Source organism: Rhinatrema bivittatum, chromosome 7 (genome assembly GCF_901001135.1).
Source record: "Rhinatrema bivittatum chromosome 7, aRhiBiv1.1, whole genome shotgun sequence".
In the NCBI taxonomy this organism is placed as follows: domain Eukaryota; kingdom Metazoa; phylum Chordata; class Amphibia; order Gymnophiona; family Rhinatrematidae; genus Rhinatrema; species Rhinatrema bivittatum.
In genome coordinates, this window is record NC_042621.1 from 1,712,949 (window position 1) to 1,736,756 (window position 23,808).

General features: G+C 42.1%; 1 protein-coding gene across 1 annotated transcript in view; it reads right to left on the reverse strand.

The window, feature by feature from the left end:
* Positions 1-479: 479 nt before the first annotated feature.
* The window catches only part of MAP1LC3B (microtubule associated protein 1 light chain 3 beta), a 34,663-nt gene continuing 11,334 nt past the window's right edge, over positions 480-23,808 (reverse strand). The window contains exons 3-4 of the mRNA XM_029608039.1: positions 22,786-22,892; positions 480-3,761 (exon numbers count right to left, since the gene is read on the reverse strand). Coding sequence (XP_029463899.1) covers positions 3,551-3,761; positions 22,786-22,892 — 318 coding nt within the window. The 3' untranslated portion in view covers positions 480-3,550. The remainder of the gene's footprint in view (positions 3,762-22,785; positions 22,893-23,808) is intronic.

A 23,808-nucleotide genomic window follows, 5' to 3' on the forward strand; every position in this document is an offset into this window, starting at 1 on the left:
ACTGTAATGTGTTGGTCAAGGCCATAGCTGTAGCTTAACTTCTACTATATGCCAGACGACAGCAGCGGGATGGTGTTTTTCCACCTCTTTATCATCCCTAGCACCTCCTACCACTCCATTTGTGCTGGCCCAGAATGTACTTGTAGCATAATTGTAACCATGAGAATAATACATCGCTAAAGCCATAAAAGGATTTTAAATTAGTAGGATGGAAAAACTATGAAAAGAGTTTGATAGAGGAAACAGTTCTATTGTAAGAAGAATAATTCAAAATAGCTCAAGTAATTACATATCTCAGAATGCATTATCTGAGGATGTAATAGGTCAATACTGTTAACTTTTTATTATTCATTAATTCAGATTAAAGCAAAAGGACATATATGGTTCTGTAAGATAGGTATAGCTGAATAGTTGCAATGCATTAAAAGAATGTACATGCAAGCCTAGAAAGAAACATTGTAATGAACAGGTGAAACATATAGAATACAAAGAAATTACTTTAATAAAGGAAAGCTATACACTGTCCTGTGCAGCATTATAAAAGCCACCCCATACATAATTATACTCACCCTATGTCAATTGTTTTAGTATTTCATTCTCTCTTCCTATGGTCCCAATTCACTCTTAGGAAGAGCATGTTTAGTTATATATATCCTTCAACTATCCAGAGTATATACCACATCATGAACCACGCCGCTTCCAGTTTATGTAAGGTAATTTGTGACATGCTTCAGCAAATGCAGCTTAGCAAATGTTGGAAACAGCATCAAGCATTTCAAAAGTAAGCTAGCAGTTACATTTTTGTAGTTGCCAAGCTTGCTTTTGACAATGTGAACATTATACAGCAATGGGAATCTTTGTCAGTCATATGTAGTATTAGATGCAACTGTCATTTAAGCAAAATTGTCTCTTATGAGAGCAGTGATCATTGTGGATGGCAAGAGCACATTCATGATTATACAATTAGTGGTAATGTTCTTTTTTAGTTTTAACCCATCAACAGTGGCAGAATTAAGTAGGCTTTAAATGTTAGTGCTTGCTGCTTGGGGAGAGCGGGTATTCCATTATTTAGCACACATTTCAATAGATGGGGATAAAACTTAGTGCTACAGCTGTGCTTGCTAAGCTGCAAAAGCCTCTAGTAGGGGTCCACTGCTCAAATCATTCAATCCCTGACACTTTGTATGTGAAAAAATAAGCACAAATATTTTAACCCCATGCAAGTACAGACACACTTAACTGCCAATGACTATTTGAATCGTGATAAAGTAAAAGCTCTTAAATAAAGAGACTACTTTCAGCAGTTAGAATACCAGTTACTATGATATTTTACTATATTTTTCTGGCAGACAGCAAGCTGTAGAAAGAATGTATTCAGACTGTGTATGTGAGTGAGGAAATTTTTTTTACCATCAACCACCCGATTAGGCATTGTTCAAAAAATATTCTAAAGATTTTTAAAAATAGCATGCAGCAAGAACGGTTTCTCTCGCCTCTTGCTTTAATGCAGGACTATAGTACAGCACTGGGAATTCATCCATGAATGCAGATGGCAAATGTTAGTCATTTGAGACAGGAGTATTTTCTAAAGAGGGTTTTATATTTTTCTTAGAAAGGTTAGAGACCTGTGATAAACCAGGATCTTCTTTGCAACAGGCGGAAGGGCAGTTTCGTCCCCAAATCATTTAATGGCATCTTCTCTCCCAGCACTGTTGCAAGGTTCTCCGTCTTCGAGGTTCTCCCCCACCCTTCCCAAAAGCATACGTCTAGCCATTCACTATATTTGCACCTGTGCAAGCTGTAAAATCTTAATATTCAGTATTAGAAATAGTAAGATTAAACAGTTACATTTTATAGAGCCATGAAACTTAGTTAAGCTTTGGTCCAGTCTTGCTTCAAACTTAATTTTCCATATTTTGATTACTTCTGCCCAGTTGTGTTTTTAACACCACCCATGACTGAAAGTAGTTTTTAAATATTTGGATAAGCAGATGGACAATGTCATCTTCTGCTGCTGCTGTCCACTATATATATATCTATCAATGTAGCCATAAAACAAATGCTTGAGATTTTACATCAGTCAGCAATACAGCACACTGAGTTGTAGTCATAGCGCAATGTGAGAAACTGTACTGCAGTCAGTTTTGAGTAGATACAAAACTGGTGATAGGTTGCTTGTTTTCTAGGCGACAAGGGGGGAGATGAGAGGGGTGGAGTTTGAAAATAATTTTTCTGCCTAGGCTCAAGATTTTGCCATGGTTAACCAACTTGTTTTAATTCAGTTGGTCAAGTCTGCATGTGCATTGCTGTGTGCTGTTTCTCTAAAATTTCTATATCACTAGGAAAAAAACAGAGCAGCTGGCAAGGTGGCTTTAGCCTGGCCAAGATATTTTGGTACAACTATTGTGGCAGTGCCATCTTTTAATGTGCTTGTATTTTTGTTCCTTTACATGTTCTCAAGCAGACATGCCCAGAATTGCTTTCCTGTTTACCTCAACATTTGTTCATGCAATGTCTACTATAACAACCCGTTTGATTACATTAAAGGACACAAAGCTGGCAAGTATAAAATACTGAAAGTAAAGCATTCAGGACTATGTAAATTCTATCTCAATAATGAATGCACAATAATAAAAGGGTATTGTATTACAATATTTCAAAATGTACACAATGTTTCCTACATACAGTAAAGCTGTACCATTTGCTATGGCTGAGGCAAAAGGCTGTGATGTTGCAGTATCCCTCTGGTTAAAAAGATTTCATTACCTGGTCCTTCTTTTTACAACTAAAATCATGTACAACCAAGCAAGTTACTACAAGGCTCAATGTATTCTACAAACAAATGTCATTACACAAAGGGAAATGGTCATTGACCAATGAAGTGAAACAGGAACCAGACAGCTTAGTTTTACACACACTGTAACTGTACAGTGCAAAACTAACTAGTGACCTCAGCAGCTAGGACCTGAATTTGCAGAGCAGTTACAAATGAGCAACGCTTGAGGTCTCATTTTTCTTGACAACTTGTCACTAAAAGAACACCTTAAAGAAACACTTCAGCACAAACCAACAGCAGTTTGCAACAATTCCCCTCCTTCCAGTTCCCACTTCTTTCTGCAAACTGGAACAAATGACCCACACTTTAAAACTGTCCCTCCAAAAACACTGCCTTCGTAAGATATTTTTCTATGAATGTGGAAAAGGATTTGTGCACCAGAAAAAAAAAAAAAGTCACCCTGAGAAATGGGTTCACTACTTTACATAAACATTGCCAGTTCTTCTACTCCAACCTTTCCTTTTTTTGGCAATTAAAAAAATGCAAGGCATGTTTTCACTCAAAACTTCCCAAACACAAAAAAATAGAATAAGCTCATCTGAAAATATTTCTTAGCGCTATGTTTCATAGCTGCATAGACTTATCCAAAGTGGAGCTCAGTAGGCTGTAATATTTCTTTAAAAAAAAAAAAAGGCAAGTTACACCAGAACAGCTAAGTAAGATTACAATCTTAAAAGTGACATTCCTTTCTAATTTTTTCCTCCAATGAGTAATTTAAAAAGAAAATCTAGTGGAGAAGCCACCAGCTATTTTACAGCAATGTTTCATTCCAAATGTTTCCTGAGAGGCATAAACCATGTACAGGAACCCATCTTCATCCTTCTCACATTCATACACCTCCGAGATGGGGGTGGACACGCTCACCATGCTGTGCCCATTAACCAGCAGAAAGAAGGCTTGATTTGAATTCAGTTGTAGGCGCCGCCTGGAAAAGAGAAGGGAAGACAAACAGAGGTGCTGTGAAGAATAAACAAGATGTTTTAAGATGGCTCTTAAACATACCAAGAGCATGGGAACGGAGGAGTCATTTTGCTACACATGCAATTATTTTCACTGTAAATCATTTGCTCATGTTTTCTTCTTAATCTATAAAGCAATGTTTTCCACCCAGTGTGCCTTCACAATTTATTTGTCTCATGGAAAAGTTGTCCATCTGATGCTCAGATCGAGACCAGCAGCTGGGCTATGCTCTTAGCACCTTGCAGCAACGAGCAATACCAGCAGTATTTCAAACCTTGCAGGCGCTCCCTTCTAATTAGGCATGTTTCTTTCTCCTAGCTACAGCAGAAGCTCAGGAGCTCAGTATTTAATGGGCAGCATGCAGGGAATGGTTAGCTGGGCCCTGCTTTATGCACGACCCCTACTTCAGAAAGCACCTCCTCATCTTCCCCCTCTTGAGGCTCCTGCTATGCGTCTTTCCAGCCTCCGTCCTATCCCTAGGGAGAGCAGGTACTGTGCTCTGGCTGTGACTCACCTGTGAGTGTAGGGGATAGAAGCTATGAAGGAGATGCAGCCCCCAAGGTAACTAAGCTAGCTGCCCACACCACACAGCCTTCTCCCTTCTATAGAGGGAGCTGGTCCACTGGGATGGGTTCATGGAGGTGTCTGCCCCTTTCTCCCTTTGTTTTAAAGTTTCGGAGAGGCTGGTGGGGCTTTCAGTGATTTCCTAGCTCTTTTGGCCATGAATCCTCTTGCAGTACCTGGTCTGTGAAGGCTGGTGTACCACACAGCAATTTTGTTAATGTAGATACACCTCGGCCTTAAAGGTTGGGAAACACTACTATAAAGTAAAGTAAAGTAATCAGCTGTTTGTGTAAAGCCATTTGCAATGAAATTACATTTTCCCTTATTTAAATCATCCAGTGGCTGACAGATATATTGCATAAGACTACACAACATGCTTTAAAGTTGTCAAACATTCATGGCACTGTAATGGTTAGCCTGATTTCAGTGTCAGGAAAAATTGTAGAAGCTATTCCAAAGAATAAAATCGTAGAACATATAGACAGACATGGTTTAATGATACACAGCCAACTTGGATTTAGCCAAGGGAAGTCTTGCCTCACCAATCTGCTACATTTTTTTAAGGGGTTAATAAACATGGATAACTGGGAGCCAGTGGATATAGTGAATTTGGATTTGTAGAAGGCATTGGACAAAGTCCCTCATTATGAGATTCCTGAGAAAATTAAAGAGTCATGGATAAGAGGCAATGGTCCTATTGTGAATTACAAACTGGTTAAAAAATAGGAAGCAGAAAGTAGGACTAAATGGTCAGTTTTCTTAGTGGAGTACCCCAGCAATCTGTAGTAGGACCATTGCCTTTTCATAGTGAAGAATTCAAATTTACAGATGACACAAAATTATTCAGAGTTTTTAAAGCACAAGCAGATTGTAAGAAATTGCCAAGAGGACCTTTGAGACTGGGAATCCAAATGGCAGATGAAATTTTATGTGGACAAGTTCAAAGTGATGCACATGTGAAAAAGTAATCCAAACTGTAGTTATACAATATTAGGTTCTATATTAGGAGTTATCTCCCAGGAAAAGGATATAGGTGCCATCATGGACAATACTGTGAAAGCCTTGGATCAGAGGGTAGCAGCAGTAAAAAAAAAAAGTAAACAATGTTAGGAATTCTTAGGAAAGAATGCAGAATGTAATAAATATATATCGCTCATTGTTCCATGGTGAGACTGCAACTAGAGTATTGTGCACAATTCTGGTCACCTCATCTCAAAAAAAAGATATAGCTGAACTAGAAAATGTACACAGAAGGGCAACCAACATGATAAAGGAGATGGACCAGCTCTCCTATGCAGAAAGGCTAAAGGAGGTTGGGGGTTCTTTAGCTTAGAGAAGAGACAGCTTCAGGAATATGACAGAGCTCTTTCATATCCCTATAGAGTAGAATACATAAATGTGAATTGGTTGTTTACTCTTTCAAAAATACATACTATATTACACTCTGAAGTTACTAAGTAGCACATTTAAAACAAATCAAAGCATATATTTTTCACTCAATGCATGATTAAGCTCTGTAATTAATTGCTGAAGGATGAGGTAAAGGTAGTTAGAAGATCTGGGTTTAAAAAAAGGTTTGCACAAATTCCTTAAGAAAAGCAAGTTTGTTTACCGTACACAGGATGAATTAGCCATTACATGTGGGCAACATCATCAGACAGCACCAAACAGGTTCCTCTCTCCAAGCTAGTAGAGCTTTTTCTATTGAGCATGTGCAGGAGTTCCTGCCTCAGTCTGTATCAGAACTAATCTAGATCTGTAGTCAACTCTCCAGGGAGGAGGGTGGGTATTACATGGCTAATTCACAGTTTATGGTAAGAAAACTTGATTTTTCCATTGACACAGGCTGAATTAGCCATTACATCTAGAGAGTCCCAAGCTGAAGGCTGTAACAGAGTGATTACTGAATAAGCAACCCAGACTCCATTGTGGATAGTAGATTACTGCAAGAATAGCTGATGCAAAACTGTCAGTTCTTGAAAGATTGTCCAGGCAGTAGAGGGATGTAAAGGTGTGCACAGACAACCACATGGCAGCTTTGCAGAGGTTGAGAGGAACTTATCATTAGTGGGCAACCCTCACCTGATGAACTTGGACTGCATTTATAAGATAAAGCCTAGCTGAAGTGTAACAGGGTTAAATGCACTCTACAGTCCAATTGGATAACGTACATTTGGAGACGGGTGTTCTAGGCCCGTTGCGATCGTATGAGAAAAAGAATTGTGAGGCTTGTCAACGTGGCTGAGTTCTTTTGTAGTAGGCTAACGCTCTTTTACAATCCAAGATATGAATGCTCTTTTCAGTGGCACCAGAGGAAAGAAGGTGGATAATGCAATAAGTGATTTATATGAAAGGTCAAGACCACCTTCGGAAGGAACTATGAGCGAATGTGAAGTACCACCCTGTTGGAGAAGAACTTCAGGTAAGGCAGGCAGTGTACTAAAGCTTGAAGCTCGCTAACTCTTCTTACCAAAGATATTGTGACCAGGAAAATCACTTTCTATGTTAAGTATTTAAGGGAAGCTGTGTCCAAAGGACGGCTTCAGCAACTGTGCAGAAACTATGTTCAAATCCCAAGGCAGTGGAGGCTTTCGTACAGGAGTACCATAAACCTTTCATAAATTTCACAATCAGATGATATCTAGACAGGCTTACTATCTATGGCGACATAAGTCGCTATGGTGCCCAGATGCACGCTGACCGAAGATGTAGCAAGTCCTGAATCTAACAGAAAATACAAGCAAATCAACAACGGCTCTGGTTCACAGCAGAATGGATCTAGGCCAGGAGTGGCCAATTCTTGTCCTTGAGAACCATAAACAGGTCAGATTTTTGGCGAATCCATAATGAATATACATGAGATAGATTTGCATACGGTGGAGGCAGTGCATGCAAATTCATTGTAGATATCCTAAAATCTAGAGAATCTGGCTCTAGAGAACTGGAACTGGCCACTCCCGATCTAGGAAACCCAATAAGGTAACAAAATGTGGTGGAATTACAGCAGACTCTCAAATATTAGTAAATACCAACACATAAATGAGAGTCAACTTTTTATTTACCAGAACATCACTTAAAAAATTACCACAGAAATACCACTGATTCTCACTCATTCATTAAAACCATGCCATCCTAATACTTGTATAGATAATCAAATATTCAAATGATTTTCATCAGATAATTATTATACCCATAAACAAAAACTGTAATTTTCTACAATATTCACTTAAGAACAGGCCACACTGGTGTTTGGGTAATTGCCAGGTTCGGCCTCTGTTGGAAACAGGATGCTGGGCTTGATAGACCCTTGGTCTGATCCAGCATGGCAATTTCTTATGATCTTAATGTTACAGAATGGTTATTACATTTTTTCATACTCAAGAAGCCTTTCACTTCTTCAAATAGTGTTCACAAAATAGTTGTTACATCTTTTCCATACTCAAAAATCTTGCACTTCTTCACCATCCTTTGTAACAAAATATTAATCAAATTACAGTTTTATGGCATCTTCATAATTGCACTGCTTAAATATTTGTCACTTCGCAATTCTCCTCTGAAAGTGAAGACATCAATCGACTATTTCACAAAATGATCGTCATTCCAAGATGTGGATACCCCATTACTCCATATGTTGGCTCCCAATAGCTCCCTTTCACCCTCACGGCTTCATCAGGGGAATGACAATTCTACAAAACATATTCACCAAAAATATTAAATCATGTTTAAATGTCAAAATGTATCCCAAAAAAATTAACTACAACGAAAAGCAAAAAAAATCTCAACTTTAAACATTCCCTAATTTTACCCCGATATACACGGCAAACTCGTATCTTCCAGGTTATCTTGTGAGCGGGGTAGCTTGTAGGTGGTTATAGACATGTTAAGAGGAAGATACGAGTTTGCCGTATATATCGGGGTAAAATTAGGGAAAGGTTTATGTTTTTAGATCGAATTGGAACGGAGCATGCCCACAAGAGTAGAGACCTGGGTCCTTAGAATTATTTGAAGTTTTGGAGTGTTAGGTCAGTGTTGTTTTTTTAAGTTGAGATTTTTTTTATGAATAGGTTTTGTAGAATTGTTGTTCCCCTGATGACGCTGTGAGGGTGAAAGGGAGCTATTGAGAGCCATCATATAGAGTAATGGGGTATCTAAATCTTGGAATGACAATCATTTTGTGACATAGTCGATTGATGTCTTCACTTTCAGAGGAGAATTGCAATTATGTGGCACATTTAAAACTAATCGGAGAAAGTTCTTTTTCACTCAACGCACAATTGAACTCTGGAATTTGTTGCCAGAGGATGTGGTTAGTGCAGTTAGTGTAGCTGTGTTTAAAAAAGGATTGGATAAGTTCTTGGAAGAGAAGTCCATTACCTGCTATTAATTAAGTTGACTTAGAAAATAGCCACTGCTATTACTAGCAACGGTAACATGGAATAGACTTAGTGTTTGGGTACTTGCCAGGTTCTTATGGCCTGGATTTGGCCACTGTGGGGAAACAGGATGCTGGGCTTGATGGACCTTTTTTCTGACCCAGTATGGTATGTTCTTATGCCATAAAACTGTAATTTGATTAATATTGTATTACAAAGGATGGTGAAGAAGTGCAAGATTTTTGAGTATGGAAAAGATGTAACTATTTTGTGAACACTATTTGAAGAAGTGAAAGGTTTCTTTAGTATGAAAAAAATGTAATAACCATTCTGTGACAATTATTTGATGAATATTGTATAAAATTACAGTTTTTGTTTATGGGTATAATAATTATCTGGTGAAAATCATTTGATGAATATTTGATTATGCATACAAGTATTATGATGTCATGGTTTTAATGAATGAGTGGGATGAATGAGGTCATTTTTTAAGTGATGTTCTGGTAAATAAAAGTTGACTTATGCGTGTTGGCACTCCTGATCTAGGCCATTTTGGCTACACTACTTCAAATATCTATTCCATTTAAAAGAATAACTGTGTAGTTGAGGGATGAAAGAACAATGTCTGACATTCTTGAATAGTAACAGATCTGCTGTTACTGAGCATTCAACATCCAAGCTAAGAGATTGAGGGATATCTCATTCGGATGATATAGCTTTCTTCCTTCCTTCCTTCCTGGGTTAGCGGCGTAGGAGCCAATCAGAGGTGGATTGGAGGACAGATAGTTCTCACAGGACAGCAGGATGTTAGTCCTCACATATGGGTGACATCACAGGATGGAGCCCAATCACGGGACACTTTTGTCAAAGTTTCCAGAACTTTGACTGGCCCCTACTGGGCATGCCCAGCATGACACTAACCCTGCAGCCAGCAGGGGTCCCCCTTCAGTCTTCTTTTTTCACGCAGCAGTAGCCACGCGGATAAGGAGCTCTGCAGAGATTCCTGACAGGAATTCCTCACGGAATTACTAAAAGTTAATTTGCCCCACAGGGGTCCCTCCTTTAACTTTTTTCAGACCGCGGTACTCTGGTAAGCTTTTACCCGTTTTCCGATTACCGTCGAGTTTGGCCCTCGCGGCCTACTGGCCGTCGACCGTACCGCGGCTCGATTTTTTCCATGGCGTCGGGGTTCCATCGGTGCCCAGACTGTAAATCGCACCATGTCCATCACAGACCCCCATAAAGTCTGTGTTATGTGTCTAGGACGCGAGCACGATGTCTTGACCTGCACCAAATGTGTCCCGATGACACCAAAAGGTCGCAAGGCCAGAATGGAGAAGATGGAATTTCTCTTCCGTGCTCAAACCCCGACTCCGTCCATTGCATCGTCGTCGTCGGAACTGGCACCGTCAACTTCGCGCCAGCAACGACGACATTTCGACCTTTGACACCCTCTACTCCCCCTCAGGACAGAGGGGATCATAGAGACAAACATCGCCATCGATACTGTAAGTCTCGGACCAGAGGGAGTGAAATCATCAACATCGTCCAAGCCGCCAAAGAAACCCCTTCCAGAAAAGGCATCGACCTTTTCGGCGACCGAGTCATCGAGGCAACCCTCACCTGACAGGGGATCGGGAGCTGCGACTTCACCTTTAACGGTGGTCCCTCCAGCTATGCCTCTGCCTCCTTCTTCTGTTCCGGAGCCGGGGCTGCTTGCTCCAGGTCTCTGAGAAGAACTGGACTGGATGGTTCAGGAGGCCATCGACAAGGCGATGCAAGGACTCCAGGTTCCTTCGGCACCAACACCGGTACCAATTGCGGAACCATCCACCAACCCGATTCCGGCAGCGTTGGCACCGCTGCTCTCCAGGATGGAAGCGCTTATTGCTGCTTTTCCACCGATGGACCCCGGGTCTCCGATGGCTCTGTGCCCTCCCCACTTACACTGTCATCGGGAGGAGAAACACCATTCCGCATCCCTCCTTCGGGAGTTCTGCCTCAGCCATCGATGCCGATACATCCCTCACCACCGATCCAACCATCAGTGCCGATACGTCCCTCGCTGCCACCGAGCCATCCATTGATGCCCTCGATGCCTTCATCGGTGCCTCCGATAATTCCTCCGATTCCTTCACAGCCTAGACCAGGAACTTCAGGTATCCAACCACCCCGTCCCCCTCTAGTTCTTAGAGGGACAGGTGGTGATCCCTACGACACCTGGACTGATGATTCCTCCCCAGACACAGATGATTTGCCTTCACCACCTTCACCCACTGAAAGTAGGAAGCATTCTCCTCCAGAGGACCTCTCCTTTTATAAATTTTGTGAAGGAAATGTCTGAATTGGTTCCCTTCCAATTGCAGACTGAACAGGATGACATACACCAGATGATGGAGTTGCTCCAATTCTTGGATGCTCCCAAGGAAAAAAACCTCCATCCCTATCCACCAGGTTCTTCTGGATCTCCTCAAGAAGAACTGGGAACATCCTGGCTCCATTGCATAGAAAAGCTGACACAACCTATTTGGTGCAGTCAGCTCCAGGTTTTCAGAAAACTCAATTGGATCACCAATCTGTAGTTGTTGAATCTGCACAAAAAAGAGCAAAGAGATCAAAGCCTCACACTTCTTTTCCCCCTGGTAAGGAACAGACGTTTCTAAATGCCATTGGCCGCAGAGTATTCCAAGGCTCAATGCTCATCTCCCGGATAGCAGCATATCAGCTCTATATGACCCAATATAATAGGGTCATTTTTAAGCAGATACAAGATTTGACAGATACCCTGCCTCAACAATTCCAAGATCAGCTTCAAACCCTAGTAAACAAGGGTTTTGAAGCAGGCAAGCATGAGATCAGATCATCCTACGATGTCTTTGATACTGCTACCAGAGTATCTGCAGCAGCTATTTTGGCAAGGAGATGGGCCTGGCTCAAGTCTTCCGACCTTCGCCCTCAGGTACAAGACTGGTTATCTGACCTACCCTGTGTAGGAGATAACCTATTTGGAGAACAGATTCAACAAACAGTGGCGGAACTTAAGGATCATCATGAGACTCTCAGACAGCTCTCTCCGATACCTTCTGACTACTCTTCAAAACAGCCCTTCCGAAAGGACTCTAAGAAGTCCTCCTTCCGGCTGAAGAAGTCCTACCTGCCCCACCAGATCCCGTGCCACGAGACCTTTTCAAAAAGCCCAGTCTCGTCAGACACGGAAACAAAAGCCGCAAGCAGCTCCTCAACCAGGTCCTGCTTCAGGGTTTTGACTTCCACCTAGAGAGCAGCCACCAGCCACCATTGCTTCACATACCAGTGGGAGGCTGACTGTGCCATTTCAACAACATATGGCACTCAATTACCTCAGACCAGTGGGTACTGGCGATAATTGCCTAGGGTTACCATCTGAACTTTCTCTCCGTGCCACTGGACTTCCCACCTCTGCAGACGTGGAGAACATCCGATCACTCCATCCTTCTGGATCAGGCGGCCTCCCTCCTTCTCCAATCCAAGGCAATAGAACCCGTACCCTACTCTCAGCATGGCCTAGGGTTCTATTCTGGGAACTTTGACAAAAAAGTGTTCCGTGATTGGGCTCCATCCTGTGATGTCACCCATATGTGAGGACTAACATCCTGCTGTCCTGTGAGAACACCTGTTACAGGTAAGCAACATTTGCTAAAATTGTACAAGATATGCAAACTAGATTTGTCTGGGGCATGCTGGTACTGAGGATCATGCTGGCATGATCTTGAAGTTTCTGCACTCTCTGTGATCAGTGGTATCGGCGAAAAAGTGTATATGAAGCTTGTTCTCCAGTTGAGTAGGAAAGTATCTTGAGCTAGTCTGAGATCATTCAGAAGAATGGAGAAAATTGGTCCAATTTTCAGTTTTGATCTGTTGCGATACATGCTGTCCCATTTATCTGCCTACAAATCTGTTGCCTACAGTGGGGTCTGCACAATCAATAAGCTAACCCAATTGCTGATGTCATTGGTCCATATTTCGCAAGAAATGAAACACAAATTGTGCTGGTGGCTGATGCCTCATGTTCTTCAGGTCGGAGCTCCCCTTCGTCCTCTCCCTCATCGACCCCATTTGAACAGTTTGCTGGCTGTGGATTGTGGTAGAGACCATTTGTGAGGACAAAACATTCTGCTGAGGCGATCCGCCAATGTACTGGATGTGCCTGGAAGGTAAGTGGCTTGCAGCACAGCCTGATGTTCAGTTACCCATTGCCAAATTTTCATTGCTTCCTGATAAATGTCCATGATGCTGTGCCTCCTGGTTTACTGACATAAAACATTGCCACTTGATTGTTGGTTTGGAGCAGGAAGATGATGCATAAACACTATGAAAGAGAATCTGATCACTCTTAGTTCCAGGAGACTGATCTTAAGATGACGTTTCTTTAGAGACCAAGTGCCTTGAGTCCAATAGGACTGGGTATGTGTACCCCATCCCTTTATGGAGGCATCTGTGGTTAATGTGACTTGAAGGAGAAGACGAAGGGTAGCACCGAGCCAAAGAACATGAGGCAGCCACCAGCACAGTTCCTGTTTCATTTCTTGCTAAATATGAACCACTGACATCAGTGCCTGGGTTAGCGCACTGATTGTGCAGACTCCACTGCAAGCAACAGATATGTAAGCAGGTAAGTGGGAAGACATGCATCGCAGCAACCATATGTCCTAGACAGACAATTGTGGTGCATTGAGATGCAAGCAGTTTGTGGATCAGCAAATCACATGATGGCCGCTCAGTCTGAGGAGAAACATTTTCTGTTGTAATGAATTGATCCATGCTCCAATGTGCTTTGTTAGGACTAGATGGGACTTTTCGAAGTTCGCCAGAAAACCGAGGTCTTATAGAAGACACATCGTTTTGTGTAGGGAAAGCAAATCCTTTCTTGAGAGGATGCTATAATTAATCAGTTATCCAGGTACAGGAACACCTGAATCCCCCATAGACGTAGATGGGACTCGACCACTGCAAGGCACTTGGTGAAGACCCTTGGAGCCACTAACAGACCAAATGTGAGTACCTTGTATTAGTTAGGAGCAGAATCAATTTAAAGCAAAAAACAGCATAGCAGGAAAAAGGTAGATGGGAATATGGGCATATGCATCCTTGATATAAAGGTCAGAATAGTGTTGAGTAAATTCACTTTGAATGTCTCTCAGTGCAGATACTTATTCAAGTGTCTCAAATCCAGAATTGGCCTCAATCCACCTGACTTCTTGGAAATAAGGAAATGGTGGGAGTAGAAGCCCTGTCCCTGCTGTGAGGGAAGGACAGATTCTATCATTTGCTGTTGGAGAAGGAATTATACTTCCACTTGCAGTAGCTAAAACTGATCTAGATGGAGAGTCAAGTAGTGTGGAAGGGATGGTAGCCAGAGAAATGCAATTAGTATCCAGAGTACACAATGCTGAGGACCTAACTGTTCTTGATTATGTGGGGCCATGACTCCAGGAAAGTTTGGATTCTGCCTCTGACTGGAATGGAAGTGCTGCATGGTAGCAGATATCAAAACTTAGCCTCAAATATATGAGCAGAAAGATCACTATGTTAGTTATGTTACAAAATCGCCAAAAAAATAAATAATTGGGCCCAGACGTTGGTTGGGCTTGATGAGATGATCTTTGGTTGTAGGCACTCCTTCTGGGGAGGCTTGGCCAGAAGTTGTTGCTGTCTCTGAGCTGGAAAAGGAGACAGCTGATACTGCTGAAAAAGGGGCAATAAGGCCATCACTAATAAAAATCTCTCTTATAGGAGAAGAAGGAACACCTAGAAAGACGGGCTGTTCTGATGCTATCTAATAATTGAACCACCACATTCTGTTCTTAATTTAGGAAACCCTCTCCCTGCGCTTTTCACTGAAGAGATTTTCTATTAGACAAGGGAGGTCTGCGATCTCTTCAATGTCGTCACGGAGGCTGCTAGCTTTAAGCCACACTATTTTCTGAGCTCCTAGCAACAGAATCAAATGATTCATACACTGATCGTAATAGGTATCTTATGCATTTCTCCACATCCAGCAATGGTTGAGTGGAATAGATTTTGCCACTGTCCATAAAGAAAAATATTTGTAGCTTTTGTATTCAATCATGAATATATTGGACTGTAAAATTGGTGAGGAGTCCTGAAATTTTCTCTTTCTGAAGTTATCCAGAAGTCTGTGGTCCTTTTCTGGAGGTTAATTGGAATGATTCCAGGTTTTGTTCACTTTTTTTTTTTTTTTTTTAGGGCAGACTCAACTACTATGAACTGGTGAGGGGGCTGGCCTATTCCATAGCTCAGAGACTTCTGCACTCTGTATTTGCGGTCCAGCTTTCCTGACCGCTATTATTCCAGAGATAGGAGTTTCCCAAATTTTCATTTTCAAAGTGTTGAGAAAGTCATGAGTCAGGAGATCCACAGTTTTATAGAAACATAGAAATGACGGCAGAAGAAGACCAAACGGCCCATCCAGTCTGCCCAGCAAGCCTCATACATTTTTTCTCCCATACTTATCTGTTTCTCTTAGCTCTTGGTTCTATTTCCCTTCCACCCCCACCATTAATGTAGAGAGCAGTGATGGAGCGGCATCCAAGTGAAATGTCTAGCTTGATTAGTTAGGGGTAGTAACCGCCGCATTAAGCAAGCTACACCCATGCTTATTTGTTTTACCCAGACTATGTTATACAGCCCTTATTGGTTGTTTTTCTTTTCCCCTGCCGTTGAAGCAGAGAGCTATGCTGGAAATGCGTGATGTATCAGTCTTTCTCCCATGCCGTTGAAGCAGAGAGCCATGCTGGATATGCATCGAAAGTGAAGTATCAGGCACATTTGGTTTGGGGTAGTAACCGCCGTAACAAGCCAGCTACTCCCGTCATTGTGAGTGCAAATCCTTTTTTCCACATTTCCTCATGCTGTTGAATCTTAGAGTGATGTTGGAGTCACAGTAACCATGTATATGTTTATTGAATAAGGGTATTGTTTCCAGGCAGTAGCCATCATTCTGGAGAGTCCCCCACTCTTCATTGGCGGCCTCTTGAATTTATGGATCCACAGTGTTTATCCCACACCCCTTTGAAGTCCTTCACAGTTCTGGTCTTCACCACTTCCTCTGGGAGGGCATTCCAGGCATCCACCACCCTCTCCGTGAAGAAATACTTCCTGACATTGGTTCTGAATCTTCCTCCCTGGAGCTTCAAATCGTGACCCCTGGTTCTGCTGATTTTTTTTCCTACGGAAAAGGTTTGTCGTTGTCTTTGGATCATTAAAGCCTTTCAAGTATCTGAAAGTCTGTATCATATCACTTCTGCTCCTCCTTTCCTCCAGGGTGTACATATTTAGATTCTTCAATCTCTCCTCGTACGTCATCCGATGAAGATCCTCCACCTTCCTGGTCGCCCTTCTCTGTACCGCTTCCATCTTGTCTTTGTCTTTTTGTAGATACGGTCTCCAGAACTGAACACAGTACTCCAGGTGAGGCCTCACCAAGGACCTGTACAGGGGAATAATCACTTCCCTTTTCTTACTCGATATTCCTCTCTCTATGCAGCCCAGCATTCTTCTGGCTTTTGCTATCGCCTTGTCGCATTGTTTCGCAGACTTCATATCATTAGACACTATCACCCCAAGGTCCCTCTCCTGCTCCGTGCACATCAGCCTTTCCCCCCCCATTGAATACAGTTCATTCGGATTTCCACTCCCCATATGCATGACTTTGCACTTCTTGGCATTGAATCTCAGCTGCCATATCTTCGACCACTCTTCCAGTTTCCTTAGATCCCGTCTCATTCTCTCCACTCCTTCCGGCGTGTCCACTCTGTTGCAGATCTTAGTGTCATCCGCAAAAAAGACAAACCTTACCTTCTATCCCGTCCGCAATGTTGCTCACAAAGATATTGAACAGGACCGGTCCCAACACCGAGCCTTGCGGTACACCACTTAAAACCGCTCTCTCTTCAGAGAAGGTTCCATTTACCATCACACATTGTCTTCTGTCCGTCAACCAATTTGCAATCCAGGTCACCACCTTGGCACTCACTCCTAAGCTTCTCGTTTTATTCACCAGTCTCCTGTGCGGAACCGTATCAAAAGCTTTGCTGAAATCCAAGTATATGATATTGAGCGCTCTTCCTCGATCCAATTCCTTGGTTACCCAGTCAAAAAAGTCAATCAGATTTGTCTGACAGGATCTTCCCCTGGTGAATCCATGTTGCCTCTGGTCCATCAATTCTCCGGACTGTAGATAGTTCACTATTCTCTCTTTCAGCAGTGATTCCATTACTTTTCCCACCACCGAAGTGAGGCTAACCGGTCTGTAGTTGCCAGCCTCCTCCCTGTTCCCACTCTTGTGAAGCGGGACCACCACCGCTCTTCTCCAATCACTCGGCACCACTCCCGTTTCTAGGGATCTATTGAACAGGTCACACAGCGGACCCGCCAGAACATCTCTGAGCTCCCTCAATATCCTTGGATGTATCCCATCAGGCCCCATGGCTTTGTCCACTTTCAGGTTCTTTAGCTCTTTCCACACATTTTCTACTGTAAAAGGATTTTCATCTATTCCACTTCCCTCCAGTTTTTTGTTGTGTAGAGATGGTTCTTCTCCGGGGTCTTCTTTACTGAACACAGAGCTGAAGTATTCGTTTAATATTTCTGCCATTTCTTCGTCTCTCTCCACACATTGATCATTACCACCTTTCAATTTCACTATACCACTTTGGACCTTTCTCTTTTCGCTGATGTATCTGAAAAATGTTTTGTCACCATTTTTTTTATCTCCTTGGCAATCCTCTCTTCTGCTTGACTTTTTGCCAACTTGATTAATTTCTTTGTCTCCCTCAGTTGATACAAATATTCTTCTTTGTGCTCCTCCCTTTGGGATCCTTTATATTTCTTGAATGCTGTTCTTTTCGCTTTAATTTTGTCAGCCACCTCCTTTGAGAACCAGATAGGTTTCAATTTTCTTTTGCTTTTCTTTACATTTCTAACATATAGAGCAGTTGCCTTGGTGATTGCTCCTTTTAGATTGGACCACTGCTGATCCACATCTCTCTCGTTCTCCCATCCTTTAAGTTCTTCCTCCAGGTACTTCCCCATTTCCTCAAAGTCTGTGTTTTTGAACTAGTATCTGAAGGATTCCAAGGACTTCCGATTGGGGTTTTTTTCACTCTTATCTACATTGATATTTAGCATTTTGCCCATCTTCAACGAATTTCAAATAGGTAAGCTACTCTGGAGGTGTGGAATCTAGAAGTGGATCAGAGGGAATTCCCATACACCCTTCCTCTGAACCAAGCATGAAGGTATGCTAAGCCAGGATTGCAAAGACGACACAGGTGATTGGAGCGGTTCTTCCAATTGTCATGGAGGGGAAATAGCTTGGTCCGCAACCTCCAAATGGGATGACTCTGCTGCTATTGATGACAAGCCCTGAAGTGCAGGTTCTGATATGTTAACAACGATCACTGTAGCAAAAGGGGAAAGGAGTGTTTGGAAAGTTTCTCCTAGCTCTCTTGATAGGGAAAGCAAAGAAATCCTTCACAATATCCACAACCTGGTCGAAAGACTACCATGTTCTCTGTCCCAGTGTGGGAGGTGGATCATCATCTTCAGATTTGAGGATAAACTCTTGCTCAACAATAGAGGGCCTATTGGAGGTGAGTGGTATTATGGAGCAAACTGGATCTGGAGCATCCAATCGAAGGCCCTGCGCCAAAATTTGAGGGAGAGTGATGAGTAGGAACGACCTGTTGACCCTGCTTGGTGATGATCTGCAAACAGCTGTGTTGGTAAAGCAATCTGCAGGCTCTGAGGGTTCCAGGGTCTTTGAAGGAATAGAATGTCTTGAAGGTACAGCAAAATTCTTCGGTGAATGCTTCGAGGGATCACTTTTAGAATGCATTGACAATGCATGAACAGAAGTAGAGTGCTTTATGGTCGTATGTGCTGGTAGCATCGAGATGGATCCACTTTTTCTGGTGCCATGATGCAAGGAAGCGCTGGAGTGCATCGACATTCTCAATACATCATGCTTCAGAAGACAGAAGAGAAGAGTGGGCTGAGGATCCTGCATCAAATGCATCAGTGGGACATGCATGGATAAAATCAGTGTCGTGCACCAGTGTTGGATGCATCAGTGCACCATGTGTCGAGAGATCTGATGCAGTCTGTGTCTTCTGTGCTGACGCAGCGTGCATCTACTGGTGCCGATGCATCTCACTTATGTTTCTGTTTCTTCGATATATGCATTGGTGAGGCAGACATGCTGCACTCTGGGAAAAGGATTTACTACAGCCTTGAAAAGGAGAAGCATTAGTCTCTTTCTTAGTGGCTCTCAAATGTTGGAACTGCGGAGACATTCAGCCATAGGCATAGCAAGTCTCCTGGTCATGGGTCAGCCCCATGGCCATCAGTGAGGGACATAATCTTACTGCAAACGCAACTTTTAGCCACTGACCATTGTTTCTTTTTGCCCAACATGGTGAGGAGGCAAAGTATGACCAAAAAAAAACCAAACTTTTTTTTTTGTAGCATGAAAGTGCTGTTGGGGTTTCTGCAGAGGCAGCAAGGCAACAAACTGAACAAAAATGGAAGAAAACAATTCAAAGAAATATGAGAGGAAAAACTGAATACACATCCATGCTTTAACTTGGACAAAAAAATGACTGAGGAGGCTTGCACAGGGTCAGTAGAGATGAAAACTCTACCAGTTTAGGGCCTGATTCACTAAGGCATTTCTCCCATTCTGAGTCTGGGAAAATGCCTTGATAAATCAGGACCTTATAGAGATAAGTCTGTTTGGTGCTAGTGGTAGAAGGCTAAATTAGCTGTTAATTACAGAAAAAAGTCCATTAACCATTATTAACCAGGTAAACTTGGGGAAAGCCACTGCTTATCCCTGGGTATGAGCATAAGAACAGGCCATACTGGGTCAGACTAAGGGTCCAAGCCCAGCATCCTGTTTCCAACAGTGGCCAATCCAGGCCATAAGAACTTGGCAAGTACCCAAAAACTAAGTCTATTCCATGTTATTGCTGCTAGTAATAGCAGTGGCTATTTTCTAAGTCAACTTAATTAATAGCGGGTAATGGACTTCTCCTCCAAGAACTTATTCAATCCTTTTTTAAACCCAGTTACACTAACTGCACTAACCACATCCTCTGGCAACAAATTCCAGAGTTTAATTGTGCGTTGAGTGAAAAAGAACTTTCTCCAATTAGTTTTAAATGTGCCCCATGCTAACTTCATGGAGTGCCCCCTAGTCTTTCTACTATCCGAAAGAGTAAATAACCGATTCACATCTACCCGTTCTAGACCTCTCATGATTTTAAACACCTCTATCATATCCCCCCCTCAGTCGTCTCTTCTCCAAGCTGAACAGTCCTAACCTCTTTAGTCTTTCCTCATAGGGGAGTTGTTCCATTTCCTTTATCATTTTGGTCGCCCTTCTCTGTACCTTCTCCATCGCAATTATATCTTTTTTGAGATGCGGCGACCAGAATTGTACACAGTATTCAAGGTGTGGTCTCACCATGGAGCGATACAGAGGCATTATGACATTTTCCGTTTTATTCACCATTCCCTTTCTAATAATTCCCAACATTCTGTTTGTTTTTTTGACTGCCGCAGCACACTGAACCGACGATTTCAATGTGTTATCCACTATGATGCCTAGATCTCTTTCATGGGTTGTAGCACCTAATATGGAACGTAACATTGTGTAACTATAGCATGGGTTATTTTTCCCTATATGCAACACCTTGCACTTATCCACATTAAATTTCATCTGCCATTTGGATGCCCAATTTTCCAGTCTCACAAGGTCTTCCTGCAATTTATCACAATCTGCTTGTGATTTAACTACTCTGAACAATTTTGTATCATCTGCAAATTTGATTACCTCACTTGTCGTTTTTCTTTCCAGATCATTTATAAATATATTGAAAAGCACCGGTCCAAGTACAGATCCCTGAGGCACTCCACTGCCCACTCCCTTCCACTGAGAAAATTGTCCATTTAATCCTACTCTCTGTTTCCTGTCCTTTCTTGGATTACAAACTGGTTAAAAGACATCACCTCCTATCCCATGACTTTTTAGTTAGTTTTCTTAGAAGCCTCTCATGAGGGACTTTGTCAAACGCCTTCTGAAAATCCAAATACACTACATCTACCGGTTCACCTTTATCCACGTGTTTATTAACCCCTTCAAAAAAGTGAAGCAGATTTGTGAGGCAAGACTTGCCTTGGGTAAAGGATTTGTGGAATCCATTTACTATTTGGGATCTTGCCAGATCTGTGTCCTGAATTGGCCACTGTTGAAAATAGGATATTGGGCTTGCTGGAGCCTCTGTCTGACTCAGTATGGAAAGTCTTATGAAGGTAACAAGGAGTTGCCCGTATCCTGATGGCAGCAATAAAGATGGTATATGTACAATAAAGGATTTCAGATGCTATCTGGGCATTGTAAAGCATGAGACTAAATGCCTCCAGCACCTGAGAAATGCATCAAGATTCCTTAATGAACATTTGCTAGGATTTGCTCTAACTGGAACTATCCTGGTCCGTACAACTCCACTGGTTTGGGGGGTTTGGCCTGGCAGTTTCCTCCTACGTCTTTTGTACTTCTAGCTCATGTAGAACAGAGGCCGAGATCCAGCATCATAAGCCTTTTCCTCTACCTTATATCTCCCAACTCATTCCAGTTGTGATAATCCTCAACTCTATCCAGAACCCTACAATGAGACCCTAAGTTTGGCCAATAGGTGTCACCACTGTGCAGAGCCAGACTTCCTCCAGGGTTTCTGAATTCTGCTTCTGTGGCATCCCCCAACTGACGGAAGAGCTGGCACAGGGATCAAGTGCAGATCTTCTGGCAGACTCATTTGATACTTCAGAGAAACTCTAACCAGATATAGAGAGGGTCATTTTCAAAGGCACTTCGGAGGATAAAACAGTGCTTCTTCACCCCCAGAAATGGCCCTTTTGAAAATTGCTCGGCTGACGTAAATAGTTATAGATGCATCGGGGAGATGTATTCCAGGGGCAGAATCTGGGTGGGGTTTGCATTTGTGTGAACACTTTTCTATTTTGAAAAGCAAAAACCTAAATTTACCCCCCAAAGTTTTCCCTACACAAATGTAGTTTTCGTGGGATTAATTTTCAAAGCCAAGAGTACCTGTGTAAAGTTTGCTTTGAAAATTGGTGTAACTCAGATGTAGAGCAGCCTGCAAATTTATGCAGACTGTTATAAAAATAAAAAATTCCCCTAATTGATGAACCTTGAATTTTCTCTACCTCTTTTATCAAGTATTTTATTATTTATTGACAATGTTTGTATCATGCCCTACCCAGGCTACTGTTTTGAGTTCACTTTCCTTTTAATATTTTGTTGTGAAAGTAGCAGTCCTACAAAACTTGGCTGTAAAGTTTACAAATGCTGCCAGTGTCTACATTGTATTAATATTGTCTCAGCACGCAGAAACTACCCCCTCCCTAACATACACACACTTCTCATCCTTGATCTCTATTTTGAGCTGCTCCAGCAGACCTCAGAGGAAGACATGCATCTGTTTTCCTGTCTGTCTCTACCATACCTCCACTACCATCTAGGAGTCTCTGGCTAGGAGTTTGACATCACAGCCAGAGAGAGACCTACAAGGCCTGTCATTTTTTTTCTGAAAATTTGCAGGAAATGATCAATATATGCTGTGAAATTAAAAATTAAGACCGAAAAGATGAATAACCTAAAGTAGTTTATGTATTTCTTGAATTTTTTTTTTTTTTTTACATTTTTGCCTACATATAGGATTTCTGGTTTTAAACATTATGCAAGCAGTAGGTTTGAGCAATTTGTTGCTACAATTCTTTTTGAATATCACTAACCCAAGAGCAGCTGTATAATATGCACAACTGAAATATTTATTCAGCTGGCTTTGATCTTGTAAGTCACACAAACAGCTTGTGGGTATTTTTCTCTCTTGATTATAATAAGAAAATTATGAAACCCCCACCTTAATCCACGACCCATGCCTTCATAATTATATCAAAATTTCATACCTAATGATTTTGATGAGTTCGCTCATATTAACATGATCTGGTACGAGAAACTTGGTTTTATCCAACACAGGCAGTTGCTTCTCCCCCTTGTATCTCTCAATAATCACCTGGCAACAGACACAAAAGGGTGCTTGGCATTAGCAAAGTACATAGCAAATCAAGATTTTAGCACAAACCCCGCAGTGATATTTTATAATGGTTCATGGTAAAATGGAGGCCAAAACCCAACCTTTGAGCTTTCAGCACTGCCTGCTGGGTCATTCACATGGACAATAAGAGCTGATTTCTATAAAACTGTTATTTCCACGCTTAATTTCCTGGCAAACAGGAGGCTAACCCCCTTTTTCATTGCCTGCACCCTGGGTCACAAGTACAGCTGCAGACATTCGGCTGTCATGGAAGATACGGTGGCCCAGCCCTAACCGGCTGAGGAAGTGCCCTGTTTTCCAAACCTCTCACAGCGATGGGCTCAGGCCTCAGTATCGCATTTCAAACTGTTGTACTTCTACACAACTTTCATTAATAATGCACAGTACAACAGGTCACTTCCAGGCCGCACCACGTGTCCTACACAGGCAGGGCAATTACTGCAGTGGGTGGCGCCTCTTCCTACTAAAATCTTCCTCATTTCTCTCTCTCTAGCTTTACATATTTAAAATGGGGAGCGAAACCTCAATCACTCCACGTATGTTTGTGTAAGAAGTAAATGATAGTGAGAAATCAAAGAGAGTCAGACATTAAAAGAGGAAGTAAATTGAGTAGGCTGGATGGGCCTCCTGATCCTTACCTGCCATGTTTGCAAGGAATTAACACCGAGGATGCCAATACTGCACAGAATCAGAAGGGGCAGATTTACCTTGTCTGGATTGCTGCTGTAAAGACCGGGCTATAGAGGAAGGAGTCTGAATCGGCAGAAAACAAAGCCCCACAGCACCTCAGACCTCCCGCCCAGCCTTTTCATAAATAGAGAACAGAAGGAAGATGGGCTGGGCCAAGAATGGGCAAACTTCCTTTTAAAACAGG